This window comes from Protobothrops mucrosquamatus, unplaced genomic scaffold, assembly GCF_001527695.2.
Source record: "Protobothrops mucrosquamatus isolate PMUCROS unplaced genomic scaffold, P.Mucros_1.0 scaffold78, whole genome shotgun sequence".
NCBI lineage: Eukaryota > Metazoa > Chordata > Lepidosauria > Squamata > Viperidae > Protobothrops > Protobothrops mucrosquamatus.
In genome coordinates this window covers 1794393-1813595 of record NW_015386455.1, presented here as the reverse complement: position 1 = coordinate 1813595, position 19203 = coordinate 1794393, and the positions used below count along the sequence as shown (strand labels likewise).

Genomic DNA, 19203 nt, shown 5'->3' with positions numbered 1-19203 from the left:
ATTATTATTATTGTTGTTGTTGTTGTTATCCCTTTTCATGCTTGCTGCTGTTTTAACGAATCACATTAATTCTGTGGTTCCTTTAAAGATGTGCTGTGCTCATATTCCTGAACATTCTAATGCATTTTGGAATGCACAATCACTTTGAAACATGTATACACATATTTTAATTTAAACAAACTGGAACAGGTATAAAGGAATTGGATAAAGGAACTGGATTATGTTTAGCATAGAAAAGGCATACAACAGCGATCTTCCAAGTATTAAGAAATGTCAAAGACCTATTTCTACTGTCTTAGAGTATAGAATAATGAACTTCAGTTAACAGGAAAGATGGTTCCAGCTGAGTATGAGAAAAAAATTCCTAAAAACAAAAACAGCTTGATAGTGGAGCCAACAATTACTTAGAAATGACGCTCTAGTTTGGATTCTTAGATTGAATTTAAATGGCTCCTTCTAGCTTTACACTGGAGGAGGACTTGTTTTGACAGTAATTCCTTCAATGATCACTTTTATAGATGTTGTAATTTGTAAATAATCTGCTATGAATTTTCCAATGCCACTTGTTCTGTATTTATTTTGATATAGATTGTTAACTGCTGTGAGAACATTTTTATTTTGTTAAAAATATTAATATTAGGCTACAACTTTAATAAATCATGAAAGTACCTAGAGATCAAAGTAATGTATTTGGGATTGTCTTACAAAGATAACTAAAGAGAAATATGCATACATTTATATTAGTACTATTTTATATAACAACATGTTGAAGGGGCTTTTGCATCCTGCAATACTAGAATTAAATAAGATCTATATGATATCATGTTCCAGATTGACAAGATATAATTCTTCAAGCAACACATAAGTAATCTACAAAATTCACTGTCACAAAAGCCAATATTAGGCACTAGCTCAGCATGTTGCAATGTAAATGTGCTCTTCTATAGAATATGGTATTCCAATTTCATTTATTCCCCTCCACCCTGAAAAAGGTAAGCACTTTGTGATAACTGGACACGCTCTGCTTTTCTTGAGTTATCCAGTGGATCTGGTGTTATTTTCTTCTTTGCATTTAAACAAAATAAAGACTGCTACTCACAGCAATGAGTGGTTATATTACTTTAGTATAGCTAACCAAATGTTTACTTTGATCTTGAATTAGTCACAAATGGTGTAAAATTAATGTTATCAAAAAGTGTACAGTTCTTGTGAAATGTTACAATATTTATTGTATTATCACTTGTATACATGTTTTACAACAAAGTCTTGGAGTCCTCTTTGAGTCAATTAGTCAAGTTCTGTATATTCAGTCTAGTGCTTATACTGAGTCCAGTTTTGGTCATGATACAAAAAAGATGTTGAGACTTCGGAAAGAGTGCAGAGAAGAACAAAGATGATTCGGAGGCCAGATGCTAAGGGGGCTGGATGCTAAACCGTATGATGAAGTTGTGGGAACTGGGAATGTGTAGTCTAATGAAGAGAAGGAATGCAGGTGACACGATAGCAGTCTTCCAATATTTTAGGGACTATCACAGAGAGGAAAGGGGTCAAACTATTCTTCAGAGCATCTGAGAACAAGACAAGAAGTAACGGATGAAAGCTTAACAAACAGAGATCCAACCCAGAATTAAGAAGAAATTTCCTATCAGTGAGAACAATTAATCAGTGGAACAGCTTGCCACCAGAATGTGGTGCTCCATTACTGGAGGTTTTTAAAAAGAGATTGGCAAACCATTTGTCCGGAATGGTATAGGTTCTTATGCTCTGTTGTTTTGTATTTTATTGGGACTGAATACACTCAATTTGAATGCATTCAGCCACAGTAGAATACAGAATTACATAATATTTTTGGCGGGGAGGGTACAGATGCAAACTTCAGGGATGCTGCACACCTGCTGATCTTTCTCTCTTGTGAATAGGAAGGTTGTATCAATTTGGTGATATACAAAACAATTTTTGTCACTGCCATTGTAATAACTGAGGTTAAGTTTCAAGAGCTGAAAAACCAAATGTCAGGATCAAAAATATTGGGATCTAAATCTCTGCTTTAACGTGTCTTACTTCATGAGGATATATCTATTGTTATTATTTTTGAACATCCAAGAGTGTAATCAGTCTGTATATAATTAATGGAACATAACCCTTCTGCATGCAAGTAAGTCCTGAATCTGATGCTGCAGGAAGTCTAAAGAAGAAATTTAAGTACCCTGAAGTAAGATGGATTTGCTACTAAAACTGCTTCAGACCCATTTCATGATTAACAATATTAGCAATAGAGGTGCATTAATAAACTATACTGGGAAATTATTATGTACTATTCTCTCAGCCTAATTCGCAATGTGGAAATAAATGGGCCAGCCTTCTCGAAACTGGTACCCTCAAGATGTTTTATGATTTCAGCTCCAAAATATTATGCTGGTTGGGATTCAGCCTAACCCAGTGATGGCGAACTTTTAGAGACCGAGTGCCCCAAAAGTGGCCCCACCCCCTGCTCTACTCCTGCTCCGCCCCCACCCCACCTGCCTGCAGGGCCACTCACCATCTCCAGGGCCCGCCGCAGATCACCCAGGCAGCCCAGCAGCGCCATGGTGGCCATGCCCTCTGCCCGTGCCCCGCAGTATCAACTGTGTGGGATGGGGTGTGAGGGCAGAGTCTTGTCTACGCTGCCTGGCTGCCATGTCTTTGGCTGCACTGCTCCGTGTGGGCCACGCTTGGGGGCAACTCTCCTCCAGGGGGGCTGCTGGTGAGGAGGGGGTTGTGGGGGGAGGTGAGGGTGGGGCAACGGCACATGTGCCCACAGAGATGGCTCCAAGTGCCGCCTCTGGCACGCATGCCATAGGTTCGCCACCACTGGCCTAACCCATCTATCAGACATATGGAAGGGAGGCTACTGGAAATGTTATAAACTGTAATTTCAGCTTACTGTAACAGAAGCTTAATACAAATTAAGCTATACACATAAGTATAAATATACACATGCACGCCTATACATGCACATATACAGCATGTTCACAAAAATGCAGCAATATTGCAGAACTTAAGCTGCAGTTCATAACTATCATAATCCATTTATTTTTCAAGTGATAGGATCTTCCAACTTGCAATATGGTAATAATGAATTATATTTGCTTCAGATTCTGAAACATGCCATTTTCAAATGTATATGTGTATAAGAGAAACAGAATAAGTAAAATGGAGTCTAAAAATAAAAATTAAGAACATTGCTGATAAAATAGAGCCAAATAACAAACTATTATCAGAAGTCTAAAGTAATGAAAACACATCTGCAAAACAAACTTTGCTAAGTTTGTTAAAACTTGTATATAGGGTGGATGTAGTTAATGAACTATATTAAATGATAACACTCAAAGAAATGTATTGTAATTAAAATATGGTGATGAGGATGACAAGTTTAACTGGACACATTCCTAGACAATAAATCAGTCATTTTAACTATGGAAGTTAAATGAAAGTTCCAGAGGCCAAGCACAAAGGACAAATGCTAGAAGGCCAATATTTTCATATTTTTCTTATTAGGTTTTTTAAATTTTTTGCCTTTATTACTTTTATAAGTAACTCAAGGCAGCAAACAAACAAACTACTCCTTCCTCCTAGTTTCCCCAACAGCAACCTTGTCAGTTTGGTTGGGCCGAGAGAGACTGACTGGCTCAAAGTCACCCAGTTGGCTTTCATGCCTAAGGTGAGACTCAGTTTCCTGGTCTCTTAGGTATCAATGACTATTTTATTGAGATTTTCAAAGATTCCTTCTGAATAGGCATGCTGCAGTGTAAACTTTACTGTGATGAGGGAAACCAAAGTTTGGGCAGGACTGATCAAAATCAGTTCTGATTATTTACAATAATGAAATACTGACCCAGCTAGGATTGGTTATCTCTTTAACTGCACCAAAAAGGTGACTAATTTTTCACAATGGTACATCACATGTTGGATAACCTTCTTTATGAAACAAATGAAATGAGGACTACACATTTGATGTTTTTTTATTTATTTTTTCATTCATTTTTTTCATTTCATTCCCTTTACATACATTATTAGGACTCACATTTGCACAGATGAAGCTGTCAATGTACTGACCCAGTCTCTGCAGGCTGTATAGATCTAAGTGGGGAAGAATAGACTGGCTCAATTCTGACAAGACTGTAGCTATGGCTGTTTGATCTCCCTGAGGTGGGGATATTTTTATCATTGGTCTTGGGTGGGGTTGTACTTTCCAATTCAAGATTGCAACTTTGAGATCTTCCTGGACAAGCGGCTCCTGCTTGAAAATATACCAACTGTGTCCTATTCTCAACTGAGAGGCCCTTCAGATAGTTGCTCATGCCCTCATTGCCTTCACAATTGGACTATCACAATGGTCTCTATATCACACTGCCCTTGAAGATCTGGAAGCTACAACTGCTACAAATTACAGTGGTGTGAACAGTATATTACAGACACTTCATATTATGCATTGCTAAGTGCACTAGATGAGCTGCATGGATTGCCAGTAGGCTTCCAGGTGCAATTCAAGGTGAAAGTCATCATCTATAAGGCCCTTCAGGTGCACTTCAGGCCCCCTTTATCAAATGTTGCTAGCTATTGGGACGGAGGAAGTATGTCTCCTGTCATTGCCTCTGCCTTCTGGAACAGTGTTCCCTACCCTCCCCCCCCCCAAATATAAATAGTATCCACTTCCCTTGATATACTTGTGGTCTCCAGTCATAATCTGTATGGTTTATTATTTTGGTTTTATTCTGCCTGTTTATTTGTACTTAATCATTTGTATTGTTTCTGGATTTGTAAGCCACCCAGAGTCTAATGGAATGAGTGGCTGTAACAAATATAATTATTTAAATTAAATAAAATGCTTATATGATGAACATCACTGAAAACTACCAGTATGTCATTTAAATCACTCTGCACAGACTGCAGTAAGAAATTAATTTCTATATTTTCTATGCTTCCTGTCATTTTTTCCCCTCCAAGACAATATTTGATTTGTTTCAGGCTTTCTTGTTACCCTTTTCTTTAACATCATTACCTAACACCAGTTTGGAGTTTAAAGAGATCTATTTTTTAAAAAAATTACCATGGACTGCCTATTACAATCTCATCAGTGATATATTATTCAAATCTTGGGAGAGGGGAAATCTCAATGGTTTAAAAGAATCAGATTTTTACATTTTAAGCCCACGAAGTATTGAATCAATCAAAACAAGAGTGATACAATAAGAAAAAAGCATTTACCAAATGCCTAAGTAGTATGAAACACTATCAATGAAGATATACAATTTACTGCTATCACTACAGCACTAGGAACATTACTGATACACCTTTCTTTTTTATGCCAATATTCTTCAGGCTGCTACTATTTTAGAGATAAACACTTCTAGCTGCTCCTTTTATCTTGACTGTTAGCTGTCAAGCTTTTTGAATGAAATGGGGACATAAATGTTTTAAGCACATAACATTAAATGGAATAGCACCATCTAGTTGTCCTAGTGAAATTTCACTTGGGAAAGAAAGATACTGTAGAACCATTGACTAGTCGGGCTACAGCTCTCACCTGAAATATAAAGTCTTTATAGTCTTGAAATATGATCTTCTACTTCAAGATTATAGTTATAAAGGCTTTATAGATGGGGATTTAATGTCACTATTTAATCATGCATGTGGTAAAATCTATGGATCTAAAATATTCTTAACATTTGCAGTGTGAACAATATAAGCATATAAACATGCCACATTTCAGTACAGTATCTGCAAATACAATAAGAAAATACAATACATGCAATATATGCAACACATATCAGTATGAAGCAGACGTTTGCTCCTTTTTTAATGAGAAAATGCAATAATTTCTTTAAAAGTTTGATTAGTTAGCCACCACAACTCTAACTAAAAAAAAATAAAAATTTTACATATGGTTGATTATCAACCAATATTACATCTGAAATTACCAAATAATGAAAGGAAAGGGGTATTCTGAACTCTGAAACATGTCTTATTTTGATACTAAAATCATTAACTATTATAGGAACCCATAATTTCTAAATCAGGGAGATTCAGAATGGATAAGTATGGGAAATATTAGTATCTACTAACAGGAGACCTTACAAATAATTATCTCTGAAGGATTGGGCAAATGATCTCCAAGGCAGCTAGTTTGTAAGATGAAGTATAAAATAAAAAATACATATTACACTTGTGTAAAAAAAAACTTGAATTCTATTTTTTATAAAGCCTAACAAATCAGCTATAATTAAAAAATATAGTCTATCTCTTACATTTATTATTAGATTTATATCCTACCTGTACCTGCACAACTCAAGGTAGTGTACATAATGCTCCTGTCATGGTTTGTTTAATCCTAATTTTTAAAATTAACTGGCTACAATAATATATTAAGCCATAACCTATGGTTATTTGTGCATAAACTAAGTCAAAACCAAACAACTCAGCCCAAGACTATATTACCATATTCCATATTCCTCAAGCTATTCTTATCACTTCCTATCTTTAAATCTGAATACAGTCTCAGAAAATTGAACTCACGGAGAACAACTTGAATTTTATTCTTCCTTCTTACATTTGTAGTTGTGAGACACTGCTACCAGGTAAAAATACAAAAGCTTACTTTTGTGAAGGAGCAAGTGATATCACCAATATAAAATGGTGTTCTGTGACTCATACCTCAAATTAAGCATTTGTTTAGGGGGTAAAATTAAGTTTTGTTCAGAAAATAAGCAATGACCCAAACCAATCCAGTGGACTATATATGTATCCAAAGCTGCAATACACTGGAGCAATAAAAGATCAAACTTGATAGGAATTACACAGAGATTTATAGTAGGTGCATCAGAAGTAATTACGAAAGCAAAAAGAGACATTGTAAATCTCTTCCCAAAGCCTCATTAATAAGGAAGCTAAAGAAGTGACAGAAATAGGCTGTCAGAGCTCTCCCAAGTATCTCATTCGGAATCCACCCAGTACACTATTCTGGGGGGATGATAAAGGACAAAGAAGATCGGCCAAGCCCCACATTTCAGCGTCCTTGGTGAAGAATCAGAATAAAGATTACGACCTGCTTCCCCACTACCAGAAGGTGAGCAAGACTGATAGGACTAATCACCCTCTCGCCATGCCAGCATTATTATTGTATCTCATGGACAAACAATTCAAAGCGAGCCCGATCAGCTCAGACTCCCTTCAAGTCTGGGGAAAGAGCCGAATCACAAAGGGAACCTGATAAACCCGCTGCCCGCCCACTTGAGGGCTGGATTCCCCCATGCCGGCCCGGTCGAGGTGGGAAGAGGGAACCAGGCCAGGCCCAGCAGCAGATGGCGGAGGCGGTACGTATGTCGGTGCGTCTGCCTACATGGTCCCACCACCGGGCGCAGAGCCACCCGCCTCCCGCGGGCTGAGAAAGTAAAACCCGGCCACTCCCCCACGAGACGGAAAGGGACTGTCCCAGGCTGGCACAGACCTCCACGTCGCGGCCCTTATTCTTGAAGCTCTTGAAGCGGTGGTTCTCCAGGCCGGCGGCGGCGTTGTCAGCCATGACGACGGCGGCGACGGCGGCGGCAGCGGCTCTGGGCTGAAGCAGCGACGACAGCGCGCGCGCGCGAAAGGGGCGGAGGGGGCGCGGAACGAGCAGACAGACGCTCAGTGACGAAACAAACGGGAAACGGCGGAGGACGGCGCATGCGCCCAGCCGGCTGGACTGTTGCAGGAGCAGAGAGAAATTCCGAAGCTCCAGTGGATCGGGAGATGAGGCTGCCTTGGTAGGGTTGGAGGTATTTCCACTCGCTTTTCTGAGCGGAAATGACAGCTGCCCATGTGCGGCGCAGAAATCGAGGGTTGGGGGAAGCCTGAATAAGCGGGAAAGTAGAAGCTGAAGGAGAAGTAGTTGCTCAGTTTTCCCCGAACCTGGCTGAAGTCCGCTAAGTGACTGAAGTTCACACTGAGGATCCCAGGGAAGAGCTTAGCTAGCAGCCATCGTAGAAGGACGGGCGGTGAGCTTTTTGGATCAGCAGAAAGGATGCATTTGCCCAGAGTGCGAAGCAGTTATGTGGCCTTGGTGAATCTAGTCATTATGTCTTATAAGTCAAGGGCAATCATTTGTCGCGAGGTAGGAATCCAGCTAATTTTGTCTTATTGAAGAAACTGTGGTTAAACAAACATATTTGATGTTTCTTGTTAAACTTGCCATATAAAGCAACAGTTAAACGCTCACTGCAAGTAATACTGTGCTCACCTACAAAATTTGTAAGACTTGATTTTTTCCATGAATATTCAGTAGAGCTTCCTGTTGGAAATTGAATTAGTCTTTGCCTCACATATAGGGGTATCTGGCAATATTAGGAAGCCTATTAAAGAATCCCATGGGTCAACAGCTGTGTGATCATTTCAAAACCTGCCTTGAGGATCACAAGGTGGATAAATTCATCCTTCATGCTCTGGCATGAGGCTGCCCAATAAGACAAACATCTCTGAGATACAGCTGGTGGACTTATTATGATTCTGATGTTTGCAATAAAACAGAAATTTGCTCTGACCCAAATACCATGGTAAGGTTATTTTTTACTGCAACTTAGATTTTAATACTTTGTACAAATGGAGGATGAGTTAGGACAATCCATCCTTGGAAACTGGTAGATCCTGAGGGATTTCTGAAACTCTAGAGGTTTTCCAATTGTTGGTCCTAGCTGGTATATGAAATGCAGAAATTCCAATGGATAGTTAATATAATCACACTTAAGTATTTTCTTCTAACAAAGGCAGCAGTTGGCTTTATGAGTTAGTGGAGAATAAACAGATAAAAGAGACAGATGGGATGCAAGGTTAAAAAAAAAATCTCCAAGTTTGATCAGAAGCAAATCTGTTGATTTAATGGCAGTGATATTAGTATCCTCAAAGTGTGATTTTTCTTTCTTCTTTGCATGATTAATATCAACACTTTCAAAGTCCTGCTAAGAGATATTTTTCACTGAATAAAATTGCTATCTTAAAATGCTGCAGTTCAAACAGTTTAACATATATTTTAATTTATATAACTACCATCTCATAACAGTGAGTATGGGTGACTAACAGCAGTTAAAAACACAAAAAGTAATAATCAGCTGCCAAGATAAAAGAGCAATCAACCTAATCACTTTGTGGGCTCTGTTTCCAACCCCCAAATCCAGAAACACAGCCACATCTTCAAGGTATTGCCAAAGACCCTTACAAACTAGCAGTCAGGGCTAATCTAATCTCTGTGGAGATGATGTCCCAAAAGGTAGGCAGCATAACCAAAACCATTCTCTCATAACCAAAACCATTCTCTTCCTGGGCCCCTTAAGATGACATTCTTGATGGGACCAGTTTATTCTGCCAAATTAGGTGAGGTGAGTAAAGATACCTGGCGAGAGGTGGTTGATCAAAATCTGTAATTTTTTCAGATTTCCAACTACTGTACACAAAAACAAGGCTCCCTCATCTGTATAGCTACCACTCACACAACCATGGGATGGCAGTAAGAGATATAGAAAGCTACACCAAAGATGTGTAAGGTTCTTTGAAGGAAAATTACAGACATTTTAATGATTGCTGTTTTTAGGCTAATAACAATAATCAAAGATTGGCTCTGTCCATGAACTGATTTTTTTTACGTTTTCAGTTACGTGAAGGCCATGCTCACACAACCAATCTCTAAAAGACTCTTTTGGACTGTGAAAATCATAACACCTATCAGTCAACTGCAGCTACTCTATTTGCAGGAAGACACTTGAGCAACTAGCAGTGATATAAAATAATTCTAAAATCTTGGATTACATTGATTTGCTAGCGAATGATGATGTTTACTTTGATTTTATTTATATTCTGCCTTTATTTTTATAAATAACTGAAGGTGGCAAATGTACCTAATACTCCTTCCTCCTCCTGTTTTTCCCACAATCTTGTGACGTGAATTGGGTTAAGAGAGTGACTGGCCCAAAGTCACCTACTGGCTTTCACACCTAAGGTGGGACTAGAACTCACAAGCCAGCACTTAATCACTAGACCAGACTGGCTCTCCAAACAAAACCAGGAGAGTTAACTGATAAATCACTGTACAGATAGCCCTCCCTTAACAATTAGCCACTTATTGTTCAAAGTTATAAAAGACTCTCTCCCCTCCCCCACCAAGCTTCTTTTAACAGTTCTGGGATACCGAAAGTGGCTTTTCATGGTCACATGACTGCGTTTTGGGAGCTTGGCAAACAGCTCACCTTTATGGCTGGTTGCAGTGTTCTGCAGTCCTATGACCGCAATATACTTTTTAAATATAGTTTTCAGCCTTTTCAGATGGTTTCTGGCAGAAAATGCTTATAGGAATGGATTTGCTTAAGGACCATGGCGTTCACTTAATGACTGCCCCCTCAAAAGTCATAATATTGGGTAAGCCACATGGATGGCTTCTAATTTCCATTCCTTACAATGAAATTTGGAATCCATTCTGGTCACAAGTTGAGGATTACTTATATCATCCTGGAATGACTGTTTAGCGTTAACAGGATGTGGTATACAACATCCCAGGATCCATTCTTTCAGAATGAGAAAGGTCTCGGTTTCTAATTTGTTTCAATTCTATTGTATATGGTTTTAGTCGAGATATAGAATGCAGCAAATACTCATATTATGAAATAGCTGTACTCCAAATCTAGATAGGATGGAGGGCTTATATTTTGGTTTTATGAATACAACCTTAGAACAGAATCTTTTTATTTTCTAACAGCCTGATAAGAACAAAATGTTGGAATCTACACCCCTGAAAGCTCATTGAAAAGGGATGCAACAATTTAACAGAACAACAGAGTTGGAAGGGATCTTGGAGGTCTTCTAGTCCAACCCCCTGCTCAGGCAGGAAGCCCTATACCAGTGGTTCTCAACCTTTTTAATGCCGCGACCCCAACTGGTCGTAAGTCGAGGACTAAACCGGTCGTAAGTCGAGGACTAAACTGGTCGTAAGTCGAGGGCTACCCAACCGGACATAAGTCGAGGACTTTCCCTGCCCGGGAGCGCCGCACATGAGTGGTTCCACCCCCTGCGCCGGCCGAGGCGTAGCTGGCAAGCGGCAGAGACTGAGCAGGCCGACCACCAGCTGGCCCAGCCCAAGGGAGGTAAGGCACCCTCCAGAAAAAGGGGAAAAAAAGGCGGACAAAAAAAATGGCGGACAGCCTTGCTTGGCGACCCCCATGAAATGGTCGATCGACCCCAAATGGGGTCCCGACCCACAGGTTGAGAACCACTGCCCTATACCATTTCAGACAAATAGTTGTCCAATCTCTTCTTAAAAACTTCCAGTGTTGGAGCATTCACAACTTTTGGAGGCAAGTTATTCCACTGATTAATTGTTCTCTGTCAGGAAATTTGTCCTTAATTCTAGGTTGCTTCTCTCCTTGATTTTATAGCTAAATAGACGATCCTTCTACCCAATCCAGGAACTGTACTTTCAAGATGTGACTGTCCAGATCACAATTTTAATTTGAAGGTTTTGAGGCAGTTCTACAGACTCTTTAAGCTTATTTTATTAGAGAGTACATAAGCCACAATTTATTTTGAAAACCTACATTCAGAAAATGTGATGGGTGGTTTGTAAAAACTTTAATATTGACAGATAATATATGAAATGTTCAATAAATATGCTATTGAAGATACAGAATAGGTTAAATCCCAAAACATGTTATCAGACTTCCAGTAACACAATGGAGGGAGATCTGTTTTGACTTGAGGATCACATTCATATTTATGTAGTGTTTGAAGATCACAAGAGTAAACATGGTTGAACAAAAACTAGATTAGAGGCCAAAATATTAAAATGGTAGAGGTTAAATTCATATTTAATGTTATAAATAAAATATGCTATCTCTGCTGTAGCCAAACAGATGCTTTTAAGAGGACAAGGAAAAGAGCATGAAATAAAAATTATCCAGGATAGCATATATTTAAAATTTGGGAATGCATTTTAAATCAAATTCAATTCTAAAAATATTTTAGATTTATTTTCTCAACTACAACTTTTTTATCTTTTCAAATGCCCTAATGAGCAAAAGAGATGTTCTTTACACATACGTTAGAATAAACTATCTTTAATTTTAAGGGGATCAACTTTATAGTAGCATAGTAAGCATTTTATACATATCTTTCCAAGTGTGGATTTTGGAGTTCCAGAATATTTGCCAATAGCACAAACTGAATTCATATGTGTATTTGTAACTGGCTGTTGGAAAAGAATTTCCTACAAGGCCTGAAAAAGGACACCTCCCTGAGGAATAATAAAGGTAATAGGTAAGTTTTTCTAACATTAGTATATTATGAAGAATGCACATTCCTTCAATCTCTTAAGACTACAAAGCCTATATAACAAAATAGAGCAAATCACTTTTTCACTTATTTGCCATGGTATAGTTAAATATATGAAATGTGACAACAGAATCTCAGAAAGTTATTTCCACTCCCTACCTCTCACAACAAAATACAAGGACAAAGGCTTATAATTCTGATATAGCAATTTCCTTACAGCAGGTTTCATAGTTCTGGATGTACAAGAATGCTGTATATATTTTCTCAGTGCACAAGAAAAGCAATTTAAAAATAACCATAAAAATGAATAGAAGAGCAGTCTGTACATTTTATATTTTTGGAGAACTCCAAAAATGTAATAAAGACTTAAAAAAATAAAGTTTTATCACAACAAGCAACAGGCTATTCGGTACTACTTTGTTTGTTCCATTGACAGTTTTTGTACAATAGATATCAACAGCCTGGCTTTTAATAGTCAGCAATTTATTCTAATTTTAACACAAATGCTCAGAAATAAACATTAGAACCCCAGTGCTTAAAAAGGATAACAGGTATCAATGTTTTCATTGTTGTTATCCTCAAAATACTTGTAATTACTTTCTCTAATTACTACACATATTGGAGAAACATTGTTGAATAACCATTAGACTCTGCTATATTATGGATATGCGACATTTACAAAACAATTTTAGTGTATAGCATATTATACAGCATTCTTAGAGTCCATGGTCACTAAATACTGTCAGCTTTATCTCTTTACATCAAATACAAATACTATCCATATCACAAACAGTAGGTAAATCTAAACCAGCAACATAGTTTCCAGATAAACTGATATTTTCCCAAACATTAAACAGACTAATCAAATGCAACATTAATATTCTGGGAATAATGTGAAGTTTGAAAGAATGGGTTGTAAAAAGTGCTAGTTAATCAATCTGCAGCAGGAACCTTCAGAAAATCTGCTGTTCAAAGAGTATCTTTTCAAAACCTGCAGGAGGAGCATGACAGAAATCACTGAACTGACAATCCAAAATGGCACTATCATCAACTGTAAGGAGGGAAAAAAAGAGAAGATATATGTATCACATTCAAATGCTCTTTGATTATTACTGCAAGCCTCATTGGGTGTTCAGGCTTTCTATGAGATGAAGTGTGTTGCAGAGACCTGCTCTCCCCCCCCCCTTGTGTAATTCAGATTGTTTCCACAGGCCTTGGGGACAGGGTGATTATAGAGTCCCTTTGATTTTGGCTTGATCTGTTTTGGTTTTGTTTTGTTATTATGTTCTATTGATCAGCTGTATTCTTTTATATGTGTTTTTTTTCAGCTGTTAAGCCACAGAGAGTCATTTAGCAATCTATAATAAGTAGTTTACTAACCCTGACTTTTCTGCTGCCTTGTCAGTGACATATATGTTTTACATTCTTAGGCTTTTGTACTGAAATAAGTGACATACAGAAATTTAACAGGCACGTAAGAAGTATTCAGTAGAGTGGTAAACATGACAATTTAGCCCAATTATCCAATTCAGTTTATGAATGAGTAGGTAGTGAACCCAGGTCAAGTGTAACATTTCATTCACTAAAATAGATTGTAAGAACGTCTCCTTACCATAGACCGCAGGGAAGACTGTTCCTCTGATTCCTGAGGCTGGACAATGCATATTTTTTCCATTTAAATAAACGTTTAGTTCTACATGGTCATATGTAATTCCCTGCAAGACAGATATGAATTTTATATATAAATGTTCATCCTTTTTGTTTTAATTGGATATACACATACATATATACACATACCTACACACATGTACACATACATACATACATACATTTTATTCTGAACATTTTTAGGCAGATATTTAATACATTTTTATCCCGCCTTTATAAGTAACTTTAAATGTACATAATACTCCTTCTTCCTCCTCTTTTTCCCCACAATATGCCAACTGAAGCAATTCACTGCCAACTGAAGCAATGCTAGTCTCAGAAAACAATTATCACAATATCAAATACTAAGCATTCAAGAAAGATGAAAAAATAGAAAACTCTTGCCCTCTACTATAGACATAAGGTAAAGTTAAGAAGGATACTCTTGAAGCAAAACATCACAACTTCAACCCTACTTTGGATTTCTAACAATGCTCCACATAAACTGCTAAATCACACTTAGATGGGGGAAAAAAAGTAGATGACTGCAATTCCCTATTTTGGAAGTCTGTCTGTTTCCCTACTATAGTCTTTTTATCAGTATTCATAGTATGCTGTCAAAATTCCAAACGCAGAGCTGCAACTGGCAGGAACACTAAAAAGCAGTGACTACACATCATCCTGGAATTTGTAATTATAAGGACTCTGAAAACTCAATTAGTTATACCTTGAAATTTAAAATACTTGGTCTGAAAAAAATAGAGAAAGAATTTAGCAGGATCCGAATTTAGAATAGAAAAAAGGCTTCCAAGCGGAAATAGAATTTTAGAAGGCATAATAGAAGCAAGAATAATGAAACCTTATTCCAGTGCTGAAAATCAAATTCAGCCACATATATCACAGCTTCTGAATGTGACAGAGGAAGAACTACCTGTATATTTAAATTGATTAGAATATTAGCTAATTATAGAAAATATTTACAAAAGAAATATTTGGTCATGGTTTTGTTTTTAAAAAAAACAAAAATATGAGAAACAAGAACTAACAACTAATTAGATAGAGGTTCTTTACTTATTATTGGAATCCATGGAAGCAGGAAGGACCATAAAATGAGGACAGTTAATAATAAAATCCTTATCAGATTCTTAGGTAGATGTCTAGAAAGCAACAAAAGTTCTACCTATATTATTGATTTTATCATTTTAAACCTATCCTAAGAAACTAAACATTGACAATGATGCTTTACACACAAATATTTTATAATTTGGTCAAAAAAATGTTATCTATTGAGTTTTGATAAAACATGCAATATGAAGAATATATGTATTTGGGAACAATATAAAAGACAACCTGTGCCTGATCCACATTATATAATACCTATTAAGCAATACAGACATTACTTACGAACTTTTGCCAATATAAACAAACCTGTCTGCAACTCCAGTCTAGCTCTCAGAAGTCAGGAGGAGGTTATATGTACGCTTGGATTTACAAATAAAATGGAGTTATGAACAGCCTCTTGGAATGTAATCTGTTTATAAATAAAGTACTACTTGTAATGTTTAAGCTCTGCTACTAAAATGTTTTTGTCAATGCTGTGCTATGTTGAACTAATATTTTTCTACAATTTTTGCCTCTTTTATCTTTTATTAGAATTATATTTCAGTGAAAAGGGAATGACTTCAGTATACCTTGTCTGTTTCAGTACAGATGTATGTTGCCAGTTTTTCAAAGACATGCATGTTAAATTTTTGTAAGCTAATGGTTTAACCAAACCAGACATAAAAGAGACATATAAAGGTATGTTTTGATACAGAGCAATTGCTGGTATGAGATTTCAGCAATAGGCCACATTCTTTTCAGGTATTTTGATTTGCATAAATGATAATGAAAAAAAATCAAAACTCACTACAACATCACCCTCCTGTGGCAGACTGTTTGCTGGCAATCTGTTTTTTTCTTCATTGTTGTAGTAAAGAGTCCCATCATTTCTCAGAACTAGACTATTCACATCATTCCCAAGAGGAATTTGATTCAAGTTGACTTTCTGAGTTGCAACTCCAACACCCCAGATTCCTGAAATCACAGTAGAGGCAAAAAATGGAATGGCATAATCATGACATAAAAAACAGGGAAAATAAGTCCACACTAAGAAGCAATTCTAAATTGTCTCCAATGAAGATAATGAAACTTAATATTTCATTGCTGTGAAAAAACATTCATAAATGAAAGCTGATAATTATAATAGCTGAAATTTGCATATGCAATTATATAGCTGAACTTTTCCTAACTGAATAATTGAAAACAGCAATAAGTGGATGAAGATATACTTTCATTATGGTTCTACTTATCAAGTTATGTGAGGATTAGAAATCTTCAAACAGCCATTACAACATTGTTCATAGTATTTAATATATATATATATATATATATGGGTGTGTGTGTGTGTGTGTGTGTGTGTGTGAATTTCCAAATGGCAGTCTATATAGCCACTACAGATATTTTGATTCTATATGAGTAACATGAAATTAATTCTTGAAAAAACTACTTTTTGACTGACCTGTAGATTGGATTTTAAACTCAAAATAGCTCTTGTTCTGATGCAAAGGAGCATTAGCTAAGCAACCCCCTGTACCGCATACTCGTCGTCCGTTTTTAACAACAACAACATCTGTTCCTGCAGAATATAAAACATCAACAAGCAGAAAACACTTTGAACTATGTTGAAGACTTACAATACAATTTTTATGCAGACAATCCACACTGATTTCAATGAAATTCATTGTCAAGGAACTGTAACAAATTTCATTTGTTTTTCATCTCTATACCTTGTCTCACCTGCCAATGTTTTTTTTTAACAGAAAACTTATAGCACTCTTCAGAACGTGTGGTGAAGTAACATTGGGTGACTCAAAACGCATGCAGAGTTGGAGGGTTTAACCACTTGTCCAAGGGAACATGGGTAAATACGTTGTTTCAAAAGCAGGCATTCCATTGTCAATGCATATATCTCACATGACAAGAGGGTGGGAATGGAACAGAAGAGAGCATGCAGGCACATCAGCAGGCTCTCTTCCTATGCCCCACTGACCAGTCAGCTGTTTGTGTTTTTGATACAAAAACTCTAATTTCCCCCCAGTAGTATATAACAGAGACAATAAAAAAGCAGCCACGTGAAACCCATTCTTCTCAGGACCAATGAAATTCATTACATGTTAACTGGACAAAAAGTTGTATAATTTCTTTTTCTAGAAAATGCAAGGCAAGGATACAAAGCATCTGTTTCCAATATGCATTTAGAAACAAAGGGCAATGAAGTCATTTTATTCTGGCCTAGCTGTATTTTTTTAATAGTCTTCAAGGCCAGCCCCATGTAGACAATACATGACAATAGTCTGTAGGGTAACCAAAGCACTGATGACTATGAACTGCACCTTCTTTTCCAGGAATGGAAGTAACACCAGATGAACTTGTGCAAAAGTCTGCTTGGCCACAGATGCCTCTAAGCAGGAGCTGTGAGTCTAAGAAGACCTTCAAAATTACGAAACAGTTAAGAATAAAGGTGTTAATCCTATCCAAAATCTAATATGAAATAATCTGGTGTCAGTTGGTCTCCAAATCCAAAGCCATTCAATCTTGCTGGAATTAAGTTTTAGTCATCCCTCACAGCTTTTGGGTACTGGAATAGCAGCTCAGCTGCATCTTCTGTTTGGCCCAGTTTGAGATACTGTATACAACTGTATCACCTGCATACTGATGACTCCTGGCCTCCACTGTTGAGCTCCAGAGTGATTTCATATAGATAGAATAAGAGGAAGGAAGAGCCCACAAAAGACAGAAAATCCATGGTGTTCCCATTTACCCACCAATTTTCCTTGCTATAAAGTCTCCCAACTATACGTACTTCAACCTCATAATTTCTCTTCACATTTTCTGCCCATTTTACAATTTTAAGGAACAAACATCAGAACTATAGTCAATTTTCTAAGTATTGGTCTTTCACAGATTTTTCTAAGGGGATTAAAAATTGGCAGTTTTATTTTGAATCTGTTCTTAAATAACATGTGAAAGCCACATATTTAAATAGGGAAGAGGAAGGAGACTCGGTGCTGCCTCCATATTAATCATATAGATCAATTTTGTTAACGAATATTTTGTTCACATTTCTAAGGTTAACTCGTAAACAACTTTAGCTGTAGTAGAGTGCATCAATATAATTACTTCATGATAAAAAATATATAACAGATTTGTAGTTTCCTTGATACCGTATACGTAAGAATGCATTTTGAAATCAAGTGGTGAAGAAATATGCAATCCTCCATTTATTAAAACAGTAAATTAAACAGATACTACCACCTTTTACTCGTTTTTTTCCTAGCGCAAAACAAGCCTTCTTTGACGGGGACAGAAGCATGGAAAATTTACACTTTTCAAATTTAAAATTTTACAAACATCGAAACAGAAATTTGAACATATTGTTTCCTTAACGGCACAAGTTCAGCGTAGATTTAGAAACGAACAGGGCGCGTTTCGAGTTCTTTAAAGGTGCAGTTTCTAGGGGGATTTATCCCTGCGCGCCAATCCTGCGAGAGCGGCTGCCCTTACCCATCTGTTGCGTGTCCAGCAACACCGACGGCATCTCCTTGAGAGGGATGTGACCGGCGCTGCCTTCTCCACAACAAGCCCAGCGCAGGCAACACCACACGGAACCCGAGGCCGCCCCTGCCGACGCCGCCATGGTTGCTCGGCCGCTCTAGCTTCAAGAGGAGGCGGCTTTAGCTGTTCCCTACACACTTTCGGTTCCTGGTGGCTGATTGGTGAAGGCCTCCATGTGCGGGGTAGGCGCCCAGGCAACAAATCCACGCAAACTAAGCAGGCTGTTTCTCTTTTACCGGGAAGGCCTGCTCTTCATAGAACGGCCCACGCCTTTCGCAGGCAAAAAAGAGATAGTCCTTCCTTCTGAAATGTTGCAGAAGAAGCAGACTTTGAACAGGTGTTTTTTAACCAGCGTCTTTTAAAATCGCAATTTAACAATGCACAATACGAGCGGCGCTATTTCTTACAAGGAGCGCATTCCGTGGATATATTTTAATACAGAATTGTTGGCTGTCTCCCTTGTGACTTGCAAAAAAACCAAAATAGCCGCTTAAGAAGCTGCTTAAATAGGACAGAAAAAAGGAGGTCCCGGGAGACTTGACTGTCTCTCCCTGGAAATCTGCCTTGGGAGCC

General features: G+C 37.6%; 2 protein-coding genes across 2 annotated transcripts in view; both read right to left on the bottom strand.

Annotated features, from left to right (window-relative positions):
• The window catches only part of KPNA3 (karyopherin subunit alpha 3), a 36988-nt gene extending 29425 nt beyond the window's left edge, over positions 1 to 7563 (bottom strand). The window contains exon 1 of the mRNA XM_015812320.1: positions 7487 to 7563. Within this exon, the coding sequence (XP_015667806.1) occupies positions 7487 to 7561 (75 nt within the window). The 5' untranslated portion in view covers positions 7562 to 7563. The remainder of the gene's footprint in view (positions 1 to 7486) is intronic.
• Positions 7564 to 11530: 3967 nt separating this feature from the next.
• On the bottom strand, positions 11531 to 18748 carry SPRYD7 (SPRY domain containing 7). Its single transcript, XM_015812318.1, has 5 exons — positions 18580 to 18748; positions 16535 to 16651; positions 15884 to 16050; positions 13940 to 14042; positions 11531 to 13378 (listed from the first exon to the last, which is right to left on the bottom strand). Exons 1-5 carry the CDS (start codon positions 18710 to 18712, stop codon positions 13281 to 13283), a joined length of 618 nt encoding a protein of 205 aa, XP_015667804.1. The 5' UTR covers positions 18713 to 18748; the 3' UTR covers positions 11531 to 13280.
• Between the last annotated feature and the right edge of the window lie 455 nt (positions 18749 to 19203).